This window comes from Lactuca sativa, chromosome 2 (assembly GCF_002870075.4).
Source record: "Lactuca sativa cultivar Salinas chromosome 2, Lsat_Salinas_v11, whole genome shotgun sequence".
Taxonomy (NCBI): domain Eukaryota; kingdom Viridiplantae; phylum Streptophyta; class Magnoliopsida; order Asterales; family Asteraceae; genus Lactuca; species Lactuca sativa.
In genome coordinates this window covers 120,958,571-120,978,764 of record NC_056624.2, presented here as the reverse complement: position 1 = coordinate 120,978,764, position 20,194 = coordinate 120,958,571, and the positions used below count along the sequence as shown (strand labels likewise).

Genomic DNA, 20,194 nt, shown 5'->3' with positions numbered 1-20,194 from the left:
TCGGAAAATGAATAACAAAAGCTCAAATTTGCATAAACCAAATGCAAAACCATGACTGGAACCCAACAAAACCACCACTCATCCTAATTGAAACCACCATTACAACCTTGTAAAACACCACCACCATCCAAATCATTGCAACCCTATACTAGAAAATCAAAATGAGTAACAAAATCATGAGCCCTACATGAAAATCAAAAAGAAAAGCAAAACTCAGAAACAAAATCAAGTTAAAACCCTTGTAACCAGAATCAAAATTAACCCATGTAACCAAAATCGAAATTGATTTGTTCCGATGAAGACTCTCCGAAACCATGATTGAAACTGATTTCTAGGTAAGAAATATTTTTCTTTCAGGGTAGAGAATCTAGATAGAGACAAATCGATTTCTGGATGACCCATGAGACAGATCGATTTGGCCATCAAGCATAGTCGTCGATTGAATCGATTTCAGGAAGAGAGAGATCAGATTCAGTATGAGATGGAAAACCCTACATTCATTTGCAGGTTTGAGATTCCATGGGTAGTCGATGGTAAAGATGTTGATCTGCATCGAAATGTTTTTTTATGAGAGAAATGGATCATCGGTCTCATGGGTGGCAGAGGGGCGGTGATGGATGGACGATCAGGATCGCTAGTATTGGTGGTGGAACTCCACTGCTCCGGTGTGAGTAAACTTAACGCCTTGTTCCCGAGTTTTTTTGTAAATTCATTAAAAGAAAGGGAAGGAAAATTTTGACGGAAAGAAAGGGATGTGAAGGAAAATATTCATTATTCCGTGTTCCCGAGTTCGAAGGAAATGAAAGTAAATGAAAGGAAAATTTTAAGTTTTTGTGTTCCCGAGTTAGGAGGAAAAAACAAATAAAGCATAAAATTTTCCTTCCCCTCACTTTCTTCCCAAATCCGCTCAATTTGGGAGAAAAATTTGGAAGGAAAATATGACTCCAAAATCCTTCCCTTCCCCTCACTTTCCGTCCATTAATGAAACTTAGGAACACGATTTTCCTTCGACACCCCTCACTTTCCCTCCGTATCCTCCCATTTCTCTCCTTAAGTAGAACTCGGGAACAAGGCGTAAATGAGGAGGGGGAGACGAAGATGTCATGTATTAGGGTTGGGGTGGGGTAATACCCATTTTTACTCTTTCTTTCAACTCTAAATAATTAAAATGATACAATTTTTTTTTAAAATAAATATATAAGGCGGTAAGGTCATTTTACAAAACGTAATAAAACCAAAACACAAGGAGGGTCCGAGTACAAAAAAAAGTTAGGGACCATACACGTAATTTTAGTAATTTACTCTTTTTTATATTGTGTTTCTTTTTTTTTAACATTTTTTTTTGCAAATTGTGTTGTTCATTTATAAGTTTTATATGAAAGTACGATATAACACTTTTTCAAAGATATTCATGATGTTTGTTGAAATTTATTGTAAGTTTATTAACGATTTATCAGAAAGAATAGTAGAAATGTAAAGTTTCATAGAAAAACAATAATCATAACAAAAAACCCATAACTTTGTATACTCAAATTTAAAAACCAAAAGTTTGGGTTTGGTTCGAGTTTTTGTAAAAAACAAACCAGTCTCACTCTCGTGAGTTAACAAATTCCGTTCACTGAAAAAATTACGTTCTTTTTTAATAAAAAAACATCATATATAAAAACCGGAAAAACAGTTATCTCGTTTTAGTTTGCTTTCTTACATATAAAAATCGGAAAAACGAAACTAACCAAAACTATATTGTTTGAGAAATTAGACAATATGATATGGGTGAAGTGGGTCAAGGGATGTCTTTCCTCCGTAAGGGCTTCCGTTCTCCTTAACGGGTCTGCTACAAAGGAGTTTTCGTTATCCAAAGGCGTTAGGCAAGGTGATCCTCTGTCGCCTTTCTTGTTTATAATTGCAATGGAGGGTCTCAACGTGGCGGTGAAGTCGGCTTGCCAGAAATCGTTGTTTTGTGGCATTAAAATCCCCAAAGATGGTCCTATTTCTTATTTATTTTATGCAGACGACGCGATTTTTGTGGGCGATTGGTCTAGTACGAATTTTTGCAATATTGCTAGAATCTTGAGATGTTTTTGGTTAAATCCGTTCTTGGTAGCCTTCCTTTATATTTTTTCTCTATTTTCAAAGCCCCTATCTCTATTATTGAAAAGTTGGAAAAAATTAGGCGTCAATTTCTTTGGGGAGGCAGCGACAACAAACATAAGATTTGTTGGGTGTCTTGGAGTTGCGCTCTTGGGCCAAAGGAAAAAGGTGGACTTGGTATTGGGTCTCTTCAATCCTTGAATCTATCACTTCTTACCAAATGGCTTTGGAGATTCAAGAATCAACCGAATGCACTATGGAGACAGGTGGTATGTGGTATTCATAACTTGAGCAGGAAACCGATTCATCACCTTGCTAAGAAGTCCCTCACTGGCGTATGGTCGGAGATATCGCAGGTGGTGAACATCCTGGAGAGTGAAGGGATTAATTTTAATTCTGTTTTTGGAGTTAAGATTATGGCTGGATCTAATACGTTATTTTGGCTTGAAGATTGGGAGGGGGGTGGCTCATTTGACTCTCGATTTCCTAGCCTTTCGATCCTTGACAAGAAAAAGTCATGTTTCGTTTCGGAGCGTATTCTCCCAAATGAGTTCAAATGGGCCTGGAAGAGGAATCCTTCAAGTGATCAGGAACTGGCGGATATAAATTCCCTTAGTGGACTTATATCTAATGTGGTCACGTCTCCTGGTTTGGACCAGTGGATTTCTTTGCTTTCCGGAGATGGGGTGTTTCATGTGCGTGAGCTTCGATGTCTTATTGATTCCAAGATAACCTCGCCTATGGTGAATCCCACTGTCTGGTTTCACATTCCCCCCTTAAAAGTCATTTGCTTCGTTTGGAGGGCTTGCATTGATCGGATTCCGACGGTGATGGCATTGTTTAAAAGAGGTGTTCGTGTCGGGACTAACTCCTGTCATCTATGTTCCTCAGGGGTTGATGACACTGATCATTTATTCACGAGTTGCTCTTTTGCCGGAGATATTTGGAAATGGCTGTGCCATTGGTGTGACATTCCCTTTCGATCGTTCAATAACGTCTCGTCGTTAGTGGAGTTTGCGGCTAATTGGGGTCATTGCCCAAAGAAAAAGAGAATTTTTCTGGTGATTGTTTATGGATTCCTATGGTGTATTTGGAAAGCGAGGAACGAAAAGGTGTTTAGATCTACTTGTGCTAATGCTCCTAAGGTGGTGGATAATATTCTTGTTTTGGTGTTTGATTGGGTTAAACATAAGGGGAAGTTTAATAATTGTAATTGGTATATTTGAGTTTGTAATCCTTTTGACATTTTGTAGCTGTGTTGTTTATGTTTTTGCCCTGTCTTTGCCTCGTTAGGCTGTGGCTTTAATAAAATTCCCCGCCGGTTCAAAAAAAAACCAAAACTATATTGTTTTTTGAATCTAAGAACTTCAAGTAAAAAAAACCAAAAAATTTGAAGCATCCCGGAATTTTCAGTTTATCGTTTGCCCAAATTAATTCATACCTATACTTGTTAACAAACTTTGTTTCATGTTTAGAAATTTGTATCATGAGAAAAAAAATCTAAAAAATGATGTTTATTGAAAGAAAAAAATTGATATGAATGGCTTCTATGAAAAGTTTAAGAACTATAAATGGTTTTTTTTTAATAAAAAATAAATTAATAATTTTTCAAATAAAAGCTTAAAAAAAATTATGATATTTCTGATGTTAAAAAAATATAATATTTTCTGATAAAACTACAAGGCATCATTCCTCTCAATTAAATTACTTCGTAACCAAGAAACATCAAATTTAGCAATAAAATAGAAGGAGAATGTGGGCATGTGACCACTTGTTAATTATGGACATGGGAACGTGATCATCATCGTCACGCTTAATCACTTTGCGTTCCCATTTCTGATTTCCCCCCACTCTCTACCTCCCCACGCCTCGCCTGGACAATAGACCTGCTGTTTTTTTTTATTAAGTGATTATTTTTTATATATTTGTTCTAAAATAAGTATTAATTTTATAAACTTTGCAGTTTGAAAAAGAAAATACTTATTTTGTAAAATAGATTTTATAAAGAAAAATGTCCTTCTCTTCAAAAACTTAGAAAAGTTATATTTTTAGTGGACCATTTTTGGAAGAATGATGTATCGCAAAGATCACTTTATGAAATATATACTTATTTTGTTATATATGTTCAAAAGATGGTACGTATAATACGAAACCTCTATTTTTATTATTTTTGATGTTTAACTTTGTCTAAAATAAAGTTTTTAGTTTAAAAGAATAAACCTTAAAATTCAAAAACTATTTGAAATAACTTTCAATAGCTTTTACAAGTTTTTTAACTTTTAACTTTTATATTATTTTACAAATTTGAAAGGTTTACATCTAATTTTTTCAAATATTTTTATATAAATAAAAACTACATTTTCATTATTAGTATTGATTTATCAAACATATATTTAATATCAAATTAGGGGTGTTTGATATGTTTCTACATCTGATAAGAGACTAAGTCGGTAAGTATTATTCAATAAGATTCAAACCGTTTGATACCAATCGATCAGACTTAATAGTTTGATACAACATTTATAAACTATAGATTCAGTAATATATCATATAGTATGTTTTTTATTGGGTACAAAAAAATATTTGATCTAATTCAATCATACTTTGATTTAATTAGATCAAACTAAATTATCTAAATTGAAAACTATCAACTAATGGTATTGTTTGTTCAGTACAAAAAATATCATTAAAGTATATTATTTGTATACAGAATACCAACAAAATACATATGTGTTCAAATAAAAATTTGTGGTAATCGGTTATTTCAGGCAAACAGAAAAACGACTTAAAAATGTAAAGAAGTTTCCAAAATGTTCAAGAAATATTTATGTTTTTTTAGTAATAAAAATATCATTGAAGTATGTCATTTGTAAAAAAATACTAATAAAGTACACACATTTAATACAAAAAATATCATTGAAGTTTCCAACATGTTCAAAAAATACCATTTTTTTATAGCACTTTTTGTTAACTTCGTTCTTGTCGGATTATGTAGAACACAATTATCATCAGAGATTATTCACCGTCATATCATTTCACAATAGTTGTGCACTCTCTTTCATTCCCCCACTCGATCGTTCTTACGGTAACATGAGAAGTAAGTGGATAATAACATTAGTTAAACGTTTTTGCTTTTAAATCATGTTATATGCCTCAAAACTAAAATGTATATATGTTATATATGTACACATATTATATATCAGGTTTAGCCGCTCATTAGTGTTGCAGCACAAGAGAGACAAAATACTAGACATAGGAACGGTTGTAGATTTTCCAACACTACAAAGGTTGTGAGAGGATGATGTTTCATAATTGGTTAATGAGAGAAGCGAGTGTGACATTATGCCATGAGAATTCCTAAATGTGGATGCAGAGGGTAGGAATTGTATTTAGTTCTCCATGACTATTGAGCGATGAATGGCCAGGAACACTCAAATTTATGTGGCTAAGTTGATAACGATTTGTGGTCAACGTATAGAGGGGAAGAATATGTGTTGGAGCGCTTGAACGACTTGCATCCTAATTGATTGATTCTTAGTTATGTGTTTTTCTATGATTATATCTAGATACAAACCAATCGAGTGAGGGAATAAAAGAGCGTGCACAACTGTTGTGAACTGGTATGAGGGTGCATGATCTCTATTGATTGCATTCTATATAATCCGACAACAAAGTTAACAAAAAAAATGCTTTAAAAAACAATGATATTTTTTGAATATTTTCAAAACTTCAATAATATTTTTTGTACTAAATGTATGTACTTTGTTGGTATTATTTATAAAAATAGTATATTTCAATGATATTTTTTATACTAAAAAGCAATTGTATTTTTTGAAATTTTGGAAACTTCATTATACTTTTAAATCATTTTTCCATTTATCTGAATTAATTAGTTATCATAAATATTTTATTTGAACACATATATTTCATTGGTATTCTATATATAAATAATATATTTTTTAAACACTTTGTCAGTAATTTTCCCTAAATTAATTTAAGATATAATCCAAACAAATCAATTTACCAAATATATGAAACATCCTAAATTTAACTTTGTCAATGTGATATAGCACGCAAAATATGTGAGCGCGTAGGAATTGACTTGGTGTCAATCGCTAACAAAAAGGTCCACAAACGCACCCCTGTCTCTGACACCTTTTTACCTTTTTTCTTCTTCTTCTTCGTCTTCGTCTTTTTCTCCCAAATCAAACCAAAATTCACCTCTTCGATCATTATCAACTACAGATTCTACTTATTTTCTCAAAAAATGGACTCATCGGACGATGAAGGAGAGGAGTATCTGTTCAAAGTAGTGATAATCGGAGATTCAGCTGTCGGCAAATCAAATCTGCTCTCCAGATACTCCAAGAATGAATTCAACATGCATTCTAAATCCACCATCGGAGTCGAATTTCAAACTCAAACCATGGAGATCGACGGCAAGGAGGTTAAGGCTCAGATTTGGGACACCGCCGGTCAAGAACGCTTCCGCGCCGTCACCTCCGCTTACTACCGCGGTGCTGTCGGTGCGCTCATCGTTTACGATATCTCCCGTAGCACTACTTTCGATAGCGTCACCAGATGGCTTGAAGAACTCAAAAGTGAGTTTGAATTTCGTATTTTAATAAAATTTGTTGATTTTCGATTATCTGTTTCAGAAGAATCTCATGTTATTAGATCCGGTTGAAATTGTATGCAGCTCATTCGGATACAACAGTGGTGAGGATGCTGGTTGGGAATAAATGTGATTTGGGGAATATTCGAGCTGTAAGCGTTGAAGATGGGAAAAAACTTGCTGAAAACGAAGGGTTGTTCTTCATGGAAACATCTGCACTTGATTCAACTAACGTGAAAACAGCTTTCGAGTTGGTGATTAAAGAGATCTACAACAATGTTAGCAGGAAAGTATTGAATTCTGATTCGTATAAATCTGAATTGTCCATGAATAGGGTAACCCTTGATAATAGGGGTGACGATGATGGATCAAAGCAAAATCAAAGCAGATCCTCTTGTTGTTCTTGAATCTTTGAGTAGTTAAGAACTAAGGCAAAAAAATGAGGTCTTTCATGAGTTGTATCTATGTTTATAGATTTGATTTCACATATTTAAAATAATTTTTTTTCCAGAAATCAATTGTTTTGTGCTTGAATTTTATTCAACTTATGGAAATTGTGTTCAAGATATATCCGGAAATAAAAACATTCTTTGTCATGTTTGACCACAAATGAAACAAACTCATGATTTTTGTTTACAGAATCTCGTTCGCCTATATTGTTTTGAATCACTTGACTTTGATATATTGGACATCTGATATTCCCTTTAAAATAATGATTATTCAAGATGTATTTGCCTCTATTTAAAAGTACATTTTTAAATGAAAAAAACCACAAAAATTTTTGGTCACCGTATTATGTATTTTTTCTGGAAAATGGTCCAAACCATGAAAGTTTTGGATTGATGGTTTTTTGAGCATGTTTATGTTTATATTTGTATGTTGTTTTGATTCCTATGAAAGTTGAAATTACTAAATGGCCCTTATAATATTTATTTTCTATTTTTATTGTTTATATTCCTTCCGTCCCAAAATTATTGTCAACAGACAAAAAACACACAGATTAAGGAAACATTAATTACCGGTAACTTTATTTAATAAAATGACACTTTTATCATTATTTTGCATTAATGTTACATTAAATGTTTAGTTGGTTAAGTAATAATGAAAAAGTATTTTGGTAAAAACGTTATTTATTTTTAAAAACGGACTATTATTTTGGGACAAACCTAAAAGAAAATATGAACTATAATTTTGGTACGGAGGGAATATTAAATAAAGATAAGACATGTGCACACATTTCCTATACAAGGAGCCCCACCATTTTTATACATCAATTACTATCCCATATCATAAACCAATTTATGAGTTACGGAACGAATCGATGGTTTGGTTTTTGAAGTTTCAAAATCAAACTTACCATGACCCAAAGCTAATAATCGAATTTTGAGTTGACATTTTCGAAAAATCAAACCTGCAAGTTGTCAACAAGAAGAAAAGAATTAGAGGCTGCAAGATTTTAGAATATCTACAGCATTTCGGCGAGATGGTTGATTCAGATGAAGATTATAGACAGTGGAGGGTGGATCCTAAAGTAGCAGAGAAACAAGTCAAATTTTAGTTGAGACTAAATCCTGCTCATTTCGGAGTAAAGGTTGTGAGCAAGAGGCTTATGGATATCCTTCCATGGATCGTACTTGGGTATGGAGATGGATATATGATGGAGGATATGGCATAGGAAGATGATTGTGAACGGCAGAAAAGAATGGTGGCACGGAGAAGATGACGGAAACAATAGAGTTGGTGTTGTTTGTGTTTCTTTTCGTAGGTTTATGTGTGGCTGGAATCAAATAGTTGTGGAGAGAGAGAGAGAGAGAGCTCTCTCTTTATATATATATATATATATATATATATATATATATATATATATATATATATATAGAGAGAGAGAGAGAGAGAGAGAATTAAACAAAACGGAAAATACAAATTATAATGACAATTTAGTCATTTCAATTTTTGAAGGGATATAATCCTCATACAAACATGTTCAAAAGGACTACCAATTCAAAACTTTAATGGTTTGGACCATTTTTTAGAAAAAATGCATACCATAAGGACCATTATTGCAGTTTTGTCTTTTTAAATAAACGTATGGCTTCTCTAAGACGTTGAAAACAATTCTTTACAAGATGGTTATTCCTTCTAGTCCATTGAAGCGTGAGTTAGATTGTTACTATTTTCTCCTTCCATGGTGGTGCACTTTGTAGGTGTTGAAGTCCGGGACCAAGAATAGACAAGAAAGTAGATATGAGAATGAGAAGTTATTGCAACATTATTATATCCTAAACTCATTGGCTACATAGGGAAAAAGGACGGTATTGACATTCTAGTTAAAATTTTGTTCGACAATACTAGATTAAGATCTTTGGACCAAAAAGGATACCACATTCAAGAGGAGAGAACACTCGGCATAACAACCTCAGGCAATGTCTATATAAGATTGTAGGTGGACATTTTAAAACATTAGTGAAAGTGTTATGCTCCTTGGAGCTGCTCCATACGATTGTTAGTGGCGGATCCTAGGCCAGGAGGGGCCATGTCCACCCCGCTTTTTGCCTTACTAATGTCACTATACAAGTTATATACATGTAATTAAATCCAAAAATTAAAAAAAAAAATCAATCTCATGGCCCCTGAGGTACATAAAATGCATCCAAGAAAATCAAATAAATTAGGAACTAAATCAATAACTAACAAAAATTCATGAATTATAGAAAGAATCAAGAGCAATCCTAGTAAAAATATAGGATATTGAATTCTATAAAAATCTAATGTACAATTTATTCATGTAATCTTGTAGAAATACAAAACTCTAAAAAGTTATCTCTTCCACCGGAACCAGTGGATGCCTTCGACGACTAAGTGCTCACCTCCTTTGTTCACTGAACTAGTGACCTCCATCCACACTCTCTTTGTTCTTCGCCCTTGTTGTTCACTTCCGTGTAGTCTCTATATATGTGGTCCACCCTTTTCCGTGCTGATCACCATCTCCGACCGGTGACCTCCGTGCAGTCTCTCAATCTCCTTTTTAAACTTGTGTGTGCACTCTTTCTCTCACCGATAATTATTTTTATCTATTTCTTTATTTTCTCTCACTAGTGATTAAGAGAGATGGGAGATAAGAAAAAGAAAACTGTGAATTCTGAAAAGGTAAAAAGTCTCCTGCCAACTTTTAAATATTTATTATTTTCTTGTTTATTTGTCTTATCGAGAAAAAATTTACTTGTTATTGTAGTAACTTATTAACTAGAAAGGTCCGAATCAATAAATATGACAGACGTAGAAAGTGCAATGATGAAAAGTCCGGAGTTTGCCCCAGACCGTTTTATGAAAAAATGAAAAAGTTTTGACTGCAAGGATCAGAAGTTTCAAAACGGTTAAAGAATTAAAGGGGTAGGAATTAGCAAATTTTTAGAAAATGGATCAAAGTTGTCAAACTGTTAAAGTTTTGTGGTCAAACTTTAAATATTAAAAGGTTCCTAAAAAGTGTAAAAATATTGATTGAAAGGACCAAAAATGTCAAAATAGGTAAAGAATGAGGAGCAAAGTGCAGGGACCATTCTGCCAAAAAAATGTCCAGTTTACTATTCCTAAGCTTCATATCTTTAATATATATATATATATATATATATATATATATATATATATATATATATATATATATATATATAGAGAGAGAGAGAGAGAGAGAGACAGAACTACATTGAATATTGAAGAATACTGAAGACGTCTAACATATATCATCCCTTATTATTGCTTGTTAGTAAGTATAATTAACTTTTTTGTGAAACATTTTACTAAGGTCAAAATAATTACTTTGTCATTTTCTTAGCTAATTACAGAATTGTACGGATTTTATGATGTTTTAGTTTCTGCCCCTTTAATTATACCGCTCGTGTTCCGCCCCTGACGATGGTGATACCATAAAGGCTTTGGAGGCTAAAAATTCATACAAGCCACCCCATACATGTTGAGCACATTTTCTGCGCCTCCGCTTGTAATGGAGAATGATAATGTCCTTGGTTGCATTAAATTGTTTCCTAAAGGAACTTCGTTGTGGGAGGGATGAGTTTAGGGCACAACATTTTTTGGATTCTCTATGTGGAGAGGGGTCTGATGTAGCCACAGATCTCTTACGTGCAATCACAACAATGATTAATTTGTAGCTAGGAAAAGATGTTTGTCGAGTTTGGAAGAATTTGTTGTGTCTGCTCATCTTACGTTGCTTTTAAAACCCGATAATATTGTATCCTAAACTCATTGGCTACATGGGGGAAAGAGGACGGTATTGACATGCTAGTTAAAAATTTGTTCGACAATACTAAATTGAGATCATTGAACCAAGAAGGATACCACATTCAAGAGGAGAGAACAGTGGGCATACCAATGTCAGGCAATGATACCATAAAGGATTTGGAGGCTAAAAATTCATACAAGCCACCCCATCCATGTTGAACACATTTTATGAGCCCCAGCTTGTAGTGGAGAATGACAATGTTCTTGGTTGCATTAAATTGTTTCTTAAAGGAACTTCGTTGTGGGAGGGACGACTTTAGGGCACAACTTTTTTTGGATTCTCTATGTGGATATGGGTTCGATGTAGCCAGAGATCTCTTACGTGCTATCACAACAATGATTAATTTGTAGCTAGAGAAAGATGTTCGTCGAGTTTGGAAGAATTGGTTGTGCCTGCTCCTCTTATGTTGCTTTTAAATCCCAACAATGGAACCTGACCTATTATACTTGGTATTATATACATGCATTTGATTTCCAAGGTTGTATCGGGTGGTGCTAAAGAAATGACAAAATGCCTTAATGATTTTTTCTGGGGTCGACGTATCGGGTGGTGTTAAGGTCGTATTAAATATTGTCAAAAGGGTGTTTAGTGAACGCTATGTTGATGGGTTTCTTGCAATGGTTACAATATATTTCCCAAAATCCCTTAATTTGGTAGACAGATCAACATATTTGGTCCATCATTTGGGTTCAACAAGGCGGCGATTTGGAACCATTTCTTTTCGCTATTGTAGAATTTCGTAGGGGATGTTCGGGGTTCAAACCTTGGCATTCCTAAAATATCACTATATTCCACGATTAACCTCCCACGTGGGCCTTGGGATGGGTTGACATTAGCCGCTCGATGGTGTAGTTTATGATTTTTTATATTTCACCCATTTGTGCAAAAATTTAGAGATAATAGCAAACTTCTTCTTCATGCATAGTATCTTGATGATGGGAACGTCATTGGAGATTTAAAGGAGGTAGCTATAGTGTTGGACTTTATTTTGGTAAATGATACCGAATTGGATCTTGAACTGAATATAAAAAAAAACGAGTTATTTTTTTCCTTCATGTAATTGTAGGAAGCTTTGTGAGGGATTTTTTCCTATAGACAGACACCAGGAAGATGTTTGTAACGCCTAGTTTCGAGTATGTTATTTATTGATTATTTAAGGGGAAAAAGGAAAGAAGGTTTTGGTATGAAGGTGACTTCGTGACGCAATGCTTGTGGTGCGTGATAGTTGGATTAGCTGCGCACGCGGCCATTAAGTGGACCGCAGCGCAGCGCCGCCACAAATCAAAAGCCTAGGTCTTGGGTTTTTGACCTTATTTAGAGGTACTAACTTCTAGTGTTTTCTCTCTTATCAACCTCCATCCTCTAGGAACCGTAGAGCTTGAAACCCTAGCCTCTTTCCATGGATTCTTGGGCTTTAGTGTGCTACTTGAAGAAGAAGAATATTCTTTTGGTGCAAGAGAAGCAAGATCCATATAAGTTTCAGCCTTCTAGTAATCTTCTCAACCTTTGTAAGTAATAAAGTTTAAACCTTTATGATTCTACTTCATGTATCTACTGTTTTGGTGCATTTTTGGTCCCTTTTCCCTTGATATTTCATGTTGTTTGTTTTATCCTAACATGTATATAGTATTTTAACATATAAAACAATATGTTTTTTTACCTAGTTTAAAGAATATATACATGTTTTTCTTAAGATTATGAAAAACTGGTAAAAGTTTGTTTGAGATACCCCTAATTATAGTCTGTGTATTATTATTATTGAGAATCGACCCAAAAATATTATGTAGCGTTTCTTTAGGCTTGTTTTGAAGTTTTCTTTTCGGCGCTGTTAGTTGTAACTCTTGTGTTCCGCCCTTGCAATGACGACCGTGTTAGTTAGCTATTTGGCGTTTTTGGGCGGTTCCAAGACCTCGCATACGACCAACAACCTCCTCTTTCTTCTCCCAACGTTCGCTTCCGTGGTTCTCTGCCTTCCACCTTCCATGGTCACTAATCCGTGTTTTAACATAAAAAAAAAAGCTTAGGAGAAGCAACAACAAATGCATGTCGCGGACATCAATAGGAAATTGGCATTCACCAAATAAAACTTGCACCCAAGATCATTGGCCGCTTCATCTCCAATGTTCTTGAGAACCTGCTTCTTTCACACATTCACAATCCGAAGCTCCTCTATTTCGTCTCCTTCTCTAGCTTAGGATCTTCATCTGCAACATTCATTATCGCAAACCATTCTGTCTCGTTCTTCTCTAGCTGTGACAGGCTCTACAAATACAAAAAGATGGAACCTTTTTTTTTGGAATTCACTCCTTGTTACTCTGATCAAACCATTATGTCTCCTTTTGCAGCTTCGAAGTCTGTCACATTGACTCGGTACACCCCAAATTCTAAATGGTACTCCATTATTGTACAATTTGGTTATGCATATAATCAAGAACATGACTCACAATTTGGTTACAAATTGTTTTGTTTTAAAAAAAAGGCATCATTACCGCATATAATCAAGAACATGACTGACATATTTCTATAAATATGCGTAAAGGGACTGGAGTCAAAGATTGATTGCCGACTATCATTATGATGAAAGAGGTACACGAACATTGATAGGAACTAAGTGCAAAAATTTCTTGAGACGTAATCAGGCTTTAATGTTAATGATAGGAAGATAAAAGAAATGTTTGAGAATAACAAGCAAAAATTGTTGGTGTGAGTTATGGGTAAACATGATGCGGTTCGAATGGTTTTTGATAAAAACCAAACCGCAAATGCAAGTATTACATTTTTAAAACAGAATAGTTTGAACCACCATTTTTTGGACTAAGACAATTTAAATAAAGTCCATTTCAACTCAATCACAAAGGCAGGCGTTGGTTCTTTTTTCCCAACACGAGGGTTCTTTTTTTATATGGAGTGAATTGCCTTTTCTTTGTTCACCACTAGCGATGTGGGTGGAGGATCTCACACAAATCTTATGTATTACTCATGTATTGATTATGATTTCCATTTCTAATTTACACAATATTTAATTTATATGTGATTGTTATATGCAGTTTTTAATTGTATATAATATATCCACATCTTTAAACAAAATGTTATTATCCACATATTGGAAGTGGGGATGTGAGAAATATGCATTATGAAGTCATATTAATCATATGAATATGAGAAATCCTCCAATCCAGTTTTTCCATCTGATATATTAATCGTCTAAATGGAATTATTTTTTTAGAGGAAAACATATATATATATATATATATATATATATATATATATATATATATATATATATATATATATATATATATATATATATATATATATATATATGGGTAAAATGAATATACCTAACAACCTTATATAAGCTTAGGTACCTAACTCAATAATTCTACATCGGTTTGTATCATATTTACATTGTAATTGTCTAAGGTTCTTAAACTTCAACCCTATAACTTGATTACTTCCAAAATCTTTGGATTTTCAACAATATCTTTCTTTTACATCACGTCTTTCTATCGAATACCACCTGATGGGCTTCATATCCTACCGCTACAAATGAAAGGATGTAGGAGAAATATAATGATGAATTTCCAAAATTTTTTTAAGTAAATCAAGTTTAGGGATGAACTTTAAGAACCTTGGATGATTGCAATGAAAATTTAATGCAAAATGACCTAGTTTGATTAGGTTAGGTACCTAAGCTTATATAAGGTTGTTAGGTATATTCACTTTACCCTATATATATATATATATATATATATATATATATATATATATATATATATATATATATATATATATATATATATATATATATATATATATATATATATATATATATATAAGGGCAAATCAATAGAAAATACATAAAGGTTTGGAAAACCCTAAAACCTAAAAAATCAATAGAAATACATAGTCTTAGGATATCTAATCTTTTTTTTAACTTTATAGGGCTAAAAATCATAGATTTCAGAACAAATTTGATGAAAAAAATTATATAAAAAAAGATTTTTCTTTCAGCGATTTTATAAAAAAAGTAGAGATTTTTATGTTTGTAAAGTCAAAAAAAAAAAATAGATATCTCAAAGTATTATTTTTATACATTTCTATGGTTTTTAGAGTTTTTTTTTAGGTTTATGCATATTCAATTGATCTTCTCATTATATATATATATATATATATATATATATATATATATATATATATATATATATATATATATATATATATATATATATATATGTACACACACACACTAGTAAAATGTATGCGTTGCAACGGCAACGATTAGTTTCATTTTGACGACATGTATTCAATTATCGATTAAGTAATATGTTTTTACGAGTAAAAAATATAAATACATTGTTGTTTTTATTAACAAACATATAAATATGTTTACACAATATAGTGTAATAATATCTAAGGATCCGTTTGGTTCGCTCGAATGGAATGGAATTCCAGGGAAAAGAATTCCAATTTCAACATATTTCAGTGTTTGGTTCAGCTTTTATGATGAAATTTAAATCCTAAATAAAAAAACTTTTCATCAAATAAGGGAAAACAATTTCCTTCGAGAAGATAATGGAATTAATTCCCTTCTAGGAAGGAAAGTAACATTTTACCTTATTATCCTTATTTTATTTCACAACATAACCTCTACCACCATCACCCACCACCGCCACCACTACCCACCACCACTCACCACCACCCACCGCTACCACCACCTACCACTGATACCACCTCTGCCACCTACCACTGATGTCGCCGCCATCACCACCGACAATGTCACTGTCACCACCACCACCACTGTAACGACAAAAAATTTCCAACCATTTTAAAACATTTTAATCCATTCAAAACAAAATCATTAAGTTAATACAACTTGTTTTCAAACAGTTTTAAACATCAGAGTATCCCCAGAACCACATCACAAAATCATGAAATATGAGGAGCGATACGATCACGCTTTTGCCTTGCCATGATCACCTAATGTACCCGAAACAATAAACTGAAACCGTAAGCTCGAAAGCTTAGTGAGCTCCCCCAAAATACCCATACACACATAACCATACACACACATCAATAAACAACATACTATGGGTCCAATCAACCGTCAAGTTGGAATACCCCAGGCCCTCAACCATCGGGTTGGAATGCCAACATACTATGAGTCCAATCATCCTCAGTATGGAATATTCTCGGCCCACAACCATCGGGTTGGAATGCCCACACTTATACATACAATAGCTACTATGGGTCCAATCATCCTTCGGGATGAAATACCCCAGACCCACAACCAACGGGTTGGAATACCAACATACTACGAGTCTAATCACCCTACCGGGATGGAATACTCCTGGCCCACAACCATCGGGTTGGAATGCCCAAATACTAACAAACATGTGCATCTATCAAATAATCACATAACAGTCTACTGAAACAACATAGTAGGGCCTTATCATCCTACCGGGATGGAATACCCTCTACAGTTATTCAAACATGCACACATATCACAGGTAATCTCTTACTAGTACACAGACAGTCCGACCAGCTACAGGTCACTAAGCATAACCACATCCAGTTTACCAGGATGCCAATCTAACCAACCATACTAGCATATAATCGTCCATTCTAGCAGAATACCATACTAACACATCACAACAACAATTACTCAAACAACAATTCAAAGGGTTGGCCTTGGTGCCTTAGACCCTTGGTATAGTGAGGATAACTCACCTTGAACTGCTGAAACACTTCTGGTACCCTTCTGACTGCTATTTGACAATCCCCGCACCGCTACTCCTCCAGCGCCTCGAACTATCAATGCCACAAAAACACTTAGCCCCAAAACAATATCCTTCTAAGGGTAAATTGACCATTTTACCCTTAACCCAATCTGGTCCATAACTAAGGTCCAAAAGCACAACATGAAAAACCCAACGCTAGAAAAGCTTCTCAAGCCCATTAGTGACCCACTAATGGCCCAATTTGCTACATTAGTCCCAATCCCTTAATGGGCCTCACCCTAAGCCTAAATTATATTCCTTGGCCCACTAAGGCCCAAATACCCAAACATTCCCCAAACCACGGCCCAAAACTCATGATCCAACAGACAGGGTTACGCGGGGCGTAATTCAATGTACGCTTAGTGTACAAGCTCGATGATGGTATGCTGGGCGTACCTGCACGTACGCTTAGCATAGTGCTCTGCTAAGTCATTTCCTTATTAAGTGCTTAACACTCCAATCCAGGTGCTATAATCACTGATCCAAGTCCATTAATATGTATTAAGCTATAAAGTCGGCTACTTGGTGGCTTGCAACCCACCAAATGAACCCAAACTTGAAATAATAACATCATACTTCCATAAAGGTGGCTAGATCTCGTGCATGCTCACAAATGAGCCCTAAAGGTTGAAACTTTACTGCATAAGGGACTCATATGATACTAAGGGTGGCAACCCTGGACTTAGAAACGTGCTAGAGTCATAAAGATGCATTCTTGGGAACAAAAAGTCCATAAAATTGTACCAAGAGAGATCTAAGAGATTATTCATCAAGCTCAAAGCTTTTTACCTTGAAGAGGTCCGAAATGAAACACTTGTCCTAGATCTATAAGCTATAGCTTCCAAGGTTCCTCCTTCCCAATCTTCTTCCTTTCTCTTCCAATCTAAAAACCGCTAAGATGAGCCATTATGTTCTATATATAGTGGCTCAACCCAAATTAGGGTTTAATGAACTTTAGCGTACGTTGGGCGTACCTTCACGTATGTTGGGCGTACGCCTCAGACCCCGCGATCCAAATACTCACTACGCTGGGCGTAGCCACGCGTGTCCCAAAAGCATGTATGCCCCTTTCTCGTCAATTTTTCTCCATAAGGGTCATAGTTGCCAATATCTTCAAAGTATCATAACTCCTTCATTATAGATCAGTTCCCGACGAACTTTATGTCCTCGGAAAGGTGGCGAGAAGCCCTACGCTTCTAGCAACATACCCTGGTCCGAAACCTTCTTGAATGAAAACCCATTGCACCTAAAAGACCGAAACACCCTTACTCTTGATCTCGGGAATCCATAAATAATTACTTTTAGAACGGGGCATTACAATTCTCCCCCACTTAAATATGATTTCGCCCTCAAAATCGCAAATTGCCAACTCTGGCTACCCAAAATCCTGAAAGGCACATTCACTCCCCTAAAGCGTGACGACCACCAAGGGAGGCTAATCCCACTGGAGCACCAACTTGAAGAGATACTTACTCATTCACATGCAATATCAATTATCTCATCCCCGGAATGCTCTTTACTTAGAAAGTTAGATTGGATATGTCTCCCTGACAGGCCGCCCAAACTAACCATCACCTGCCCTCTTCCCATTGCTATTAAAAGGGCCACTCAACGTTGGGAACCTAAGCTTCCGACCCGAAACAGAACCATGGGTCCTATCCTGCTGTCGACTACACTTGCTCTCTTTCAACTCATACCCAAACGTGCATACAATGGTACCCTTACAAAAACCAACACTCACACCTGGTCCAATCAGCCTCGGGCTATAATACCAGGCATGCCTACGACGGGTCTGCTCATCCCTAGGATGGAATACCCTCGCATCCCTACACATGTTTGGCCCAGTCAACCCTCGGGTTGGAATACCAAACACATCATGTCCAATCAATCATAGGGTCCGATCATCCTCATGATGGAATACCCTAGATCTGCATATCACTACACACATACCTCAAGATCTACAATCACACTTGTAGCCCAAGGATCCAACCTTGCAGCTTCCTCAAAACTACTCTGATTCGACTCTACCGAGTGCAATTCACCCAAATCTCGTCATCACGTCTACTCCAAACGTACCACGACAGAGAATATTACTATCGCGATCTCTAGATCCATAACCTACTACTTATACATCCTCACATAGTCCTCAACACCGGTCTAGACTGCTCCCGAGTCTATCAACTCCGCCATCTCTACCTCCTCTGTCCATACCTCTAAATCTGGAGCTACTAACCTTCTCCTCTTTCGAGGAGAATTAAACCATAACTTTGCATCGTCATTCCTTGCCGTAGAGACATATCCTCACTCTACATCACCCACTGATAGAGCACATCGCTATCTTATAACACACATACATACCCAGGACTAACCGCATAATCATCAATCCGTGCATAGTCCTTTGCATATCCCTCATCATTCCAAAACTTGGGAGTAATCCCCACCGGTTGCTATCGCCTAGCAACACCCTCGATATTCGCTCAAAATCCATAATACACACAGTGTCCTTATCAAAATTGGACCTCCCCATCGTAACACTCCCGAACCGATATCCAAACTGTGTCAGTCGACATCCTTCAAAACAATGTCCCATCCAAGAATTTCTAATTCTCCCCCACTTAGAGCAATAACCACTATCTACCGGCGGCAAGCTAGCATGCTGCTCAATCGACCCAAACTAAAACATCGCCTTACAAGGAATCCGAGTTTCTGCTGACGATTTTGAATCTTGAATCATGACCTTTCCTTTTTCTTGAACACATCCCCGAATACTACCTCTCTGTAAATTCTTAATACTAACTCTTCACTAACATATATCACAATTTAATAACTCGTGTAGGAAACAACAGCTCATAATCACAACATGAACAAGATAAAATAGAAAACATACCGGCTGTCACCTCTGGTGCTGTCCCGATCTCCTCGATCACAAGCTGATAAGGACGCCCTGGAGCCTTCGGTGGCTCTGCTCGACCCTGACCCCCGTCAGTAAGTCTCAAAGTGGCTAGCGCTGGGGCCTGCACTGGCCTGGCAGCCAAGAGAGGACATTGGGCCTTCTTATGGCCCACCTAATTACAATGATAACAAAGTCAAACTCCGGCAGCTGGAGCCTGCTGCCTGTAATCCCTGGCTATGTGGCCCTCCTTCCCACACTTGTGGCACCCAGAAGAAGAACGACAACTTCCTTCATGTACCTTGCCGCACTTTCCACAAGTGCGACTCCTCTGACCTCCCTGTCGATAATCTGCGTCCCTTGTCCTTTTCGGCGCAGGTTGCGACTGCACCACGGCCTACCTTTGCTCTCTCAACTGAAGCTCGATCTCTAACTCGCGCCGCCTGGCCGCCTCCTGCAACTCCAACGAGGTATCACATCTCTGCATAGACACAAACTGTCGAATATCTGTCTTAAGCATGCTC

The 20,194-nt window shown here is 35.8% G+C and overlaps 1 protein-coding gene across 1 annotated transcript; it reads left to right on the top strand.

Annotated features, from left to right (window-relative positions):
- The first annotated feature begins 6,242 nt into the window (after positions 1-6,242).
- Positions 6,243-7,302, top strand: LOC111887732 (ras-related protein RABA5e). The gene is made up of 2 exons (XM_023883897.3): positions 6,243-6,692; positions 6,791-7,302. The coding sequence occupies exons 1-2, from the start codon at positions 6,359-6,361 to the stop codon at positions 7,111-7,113; spliced, it is 657 nt and encodes a 218-aa protein (XP_023739665.1). The 5' UTR covers positions 6,243-6,358; the 3' UTR covers positions 7,114-7,302.
- Positions 7,303-20,194: the final 12,892 nt, after the last annotated feature.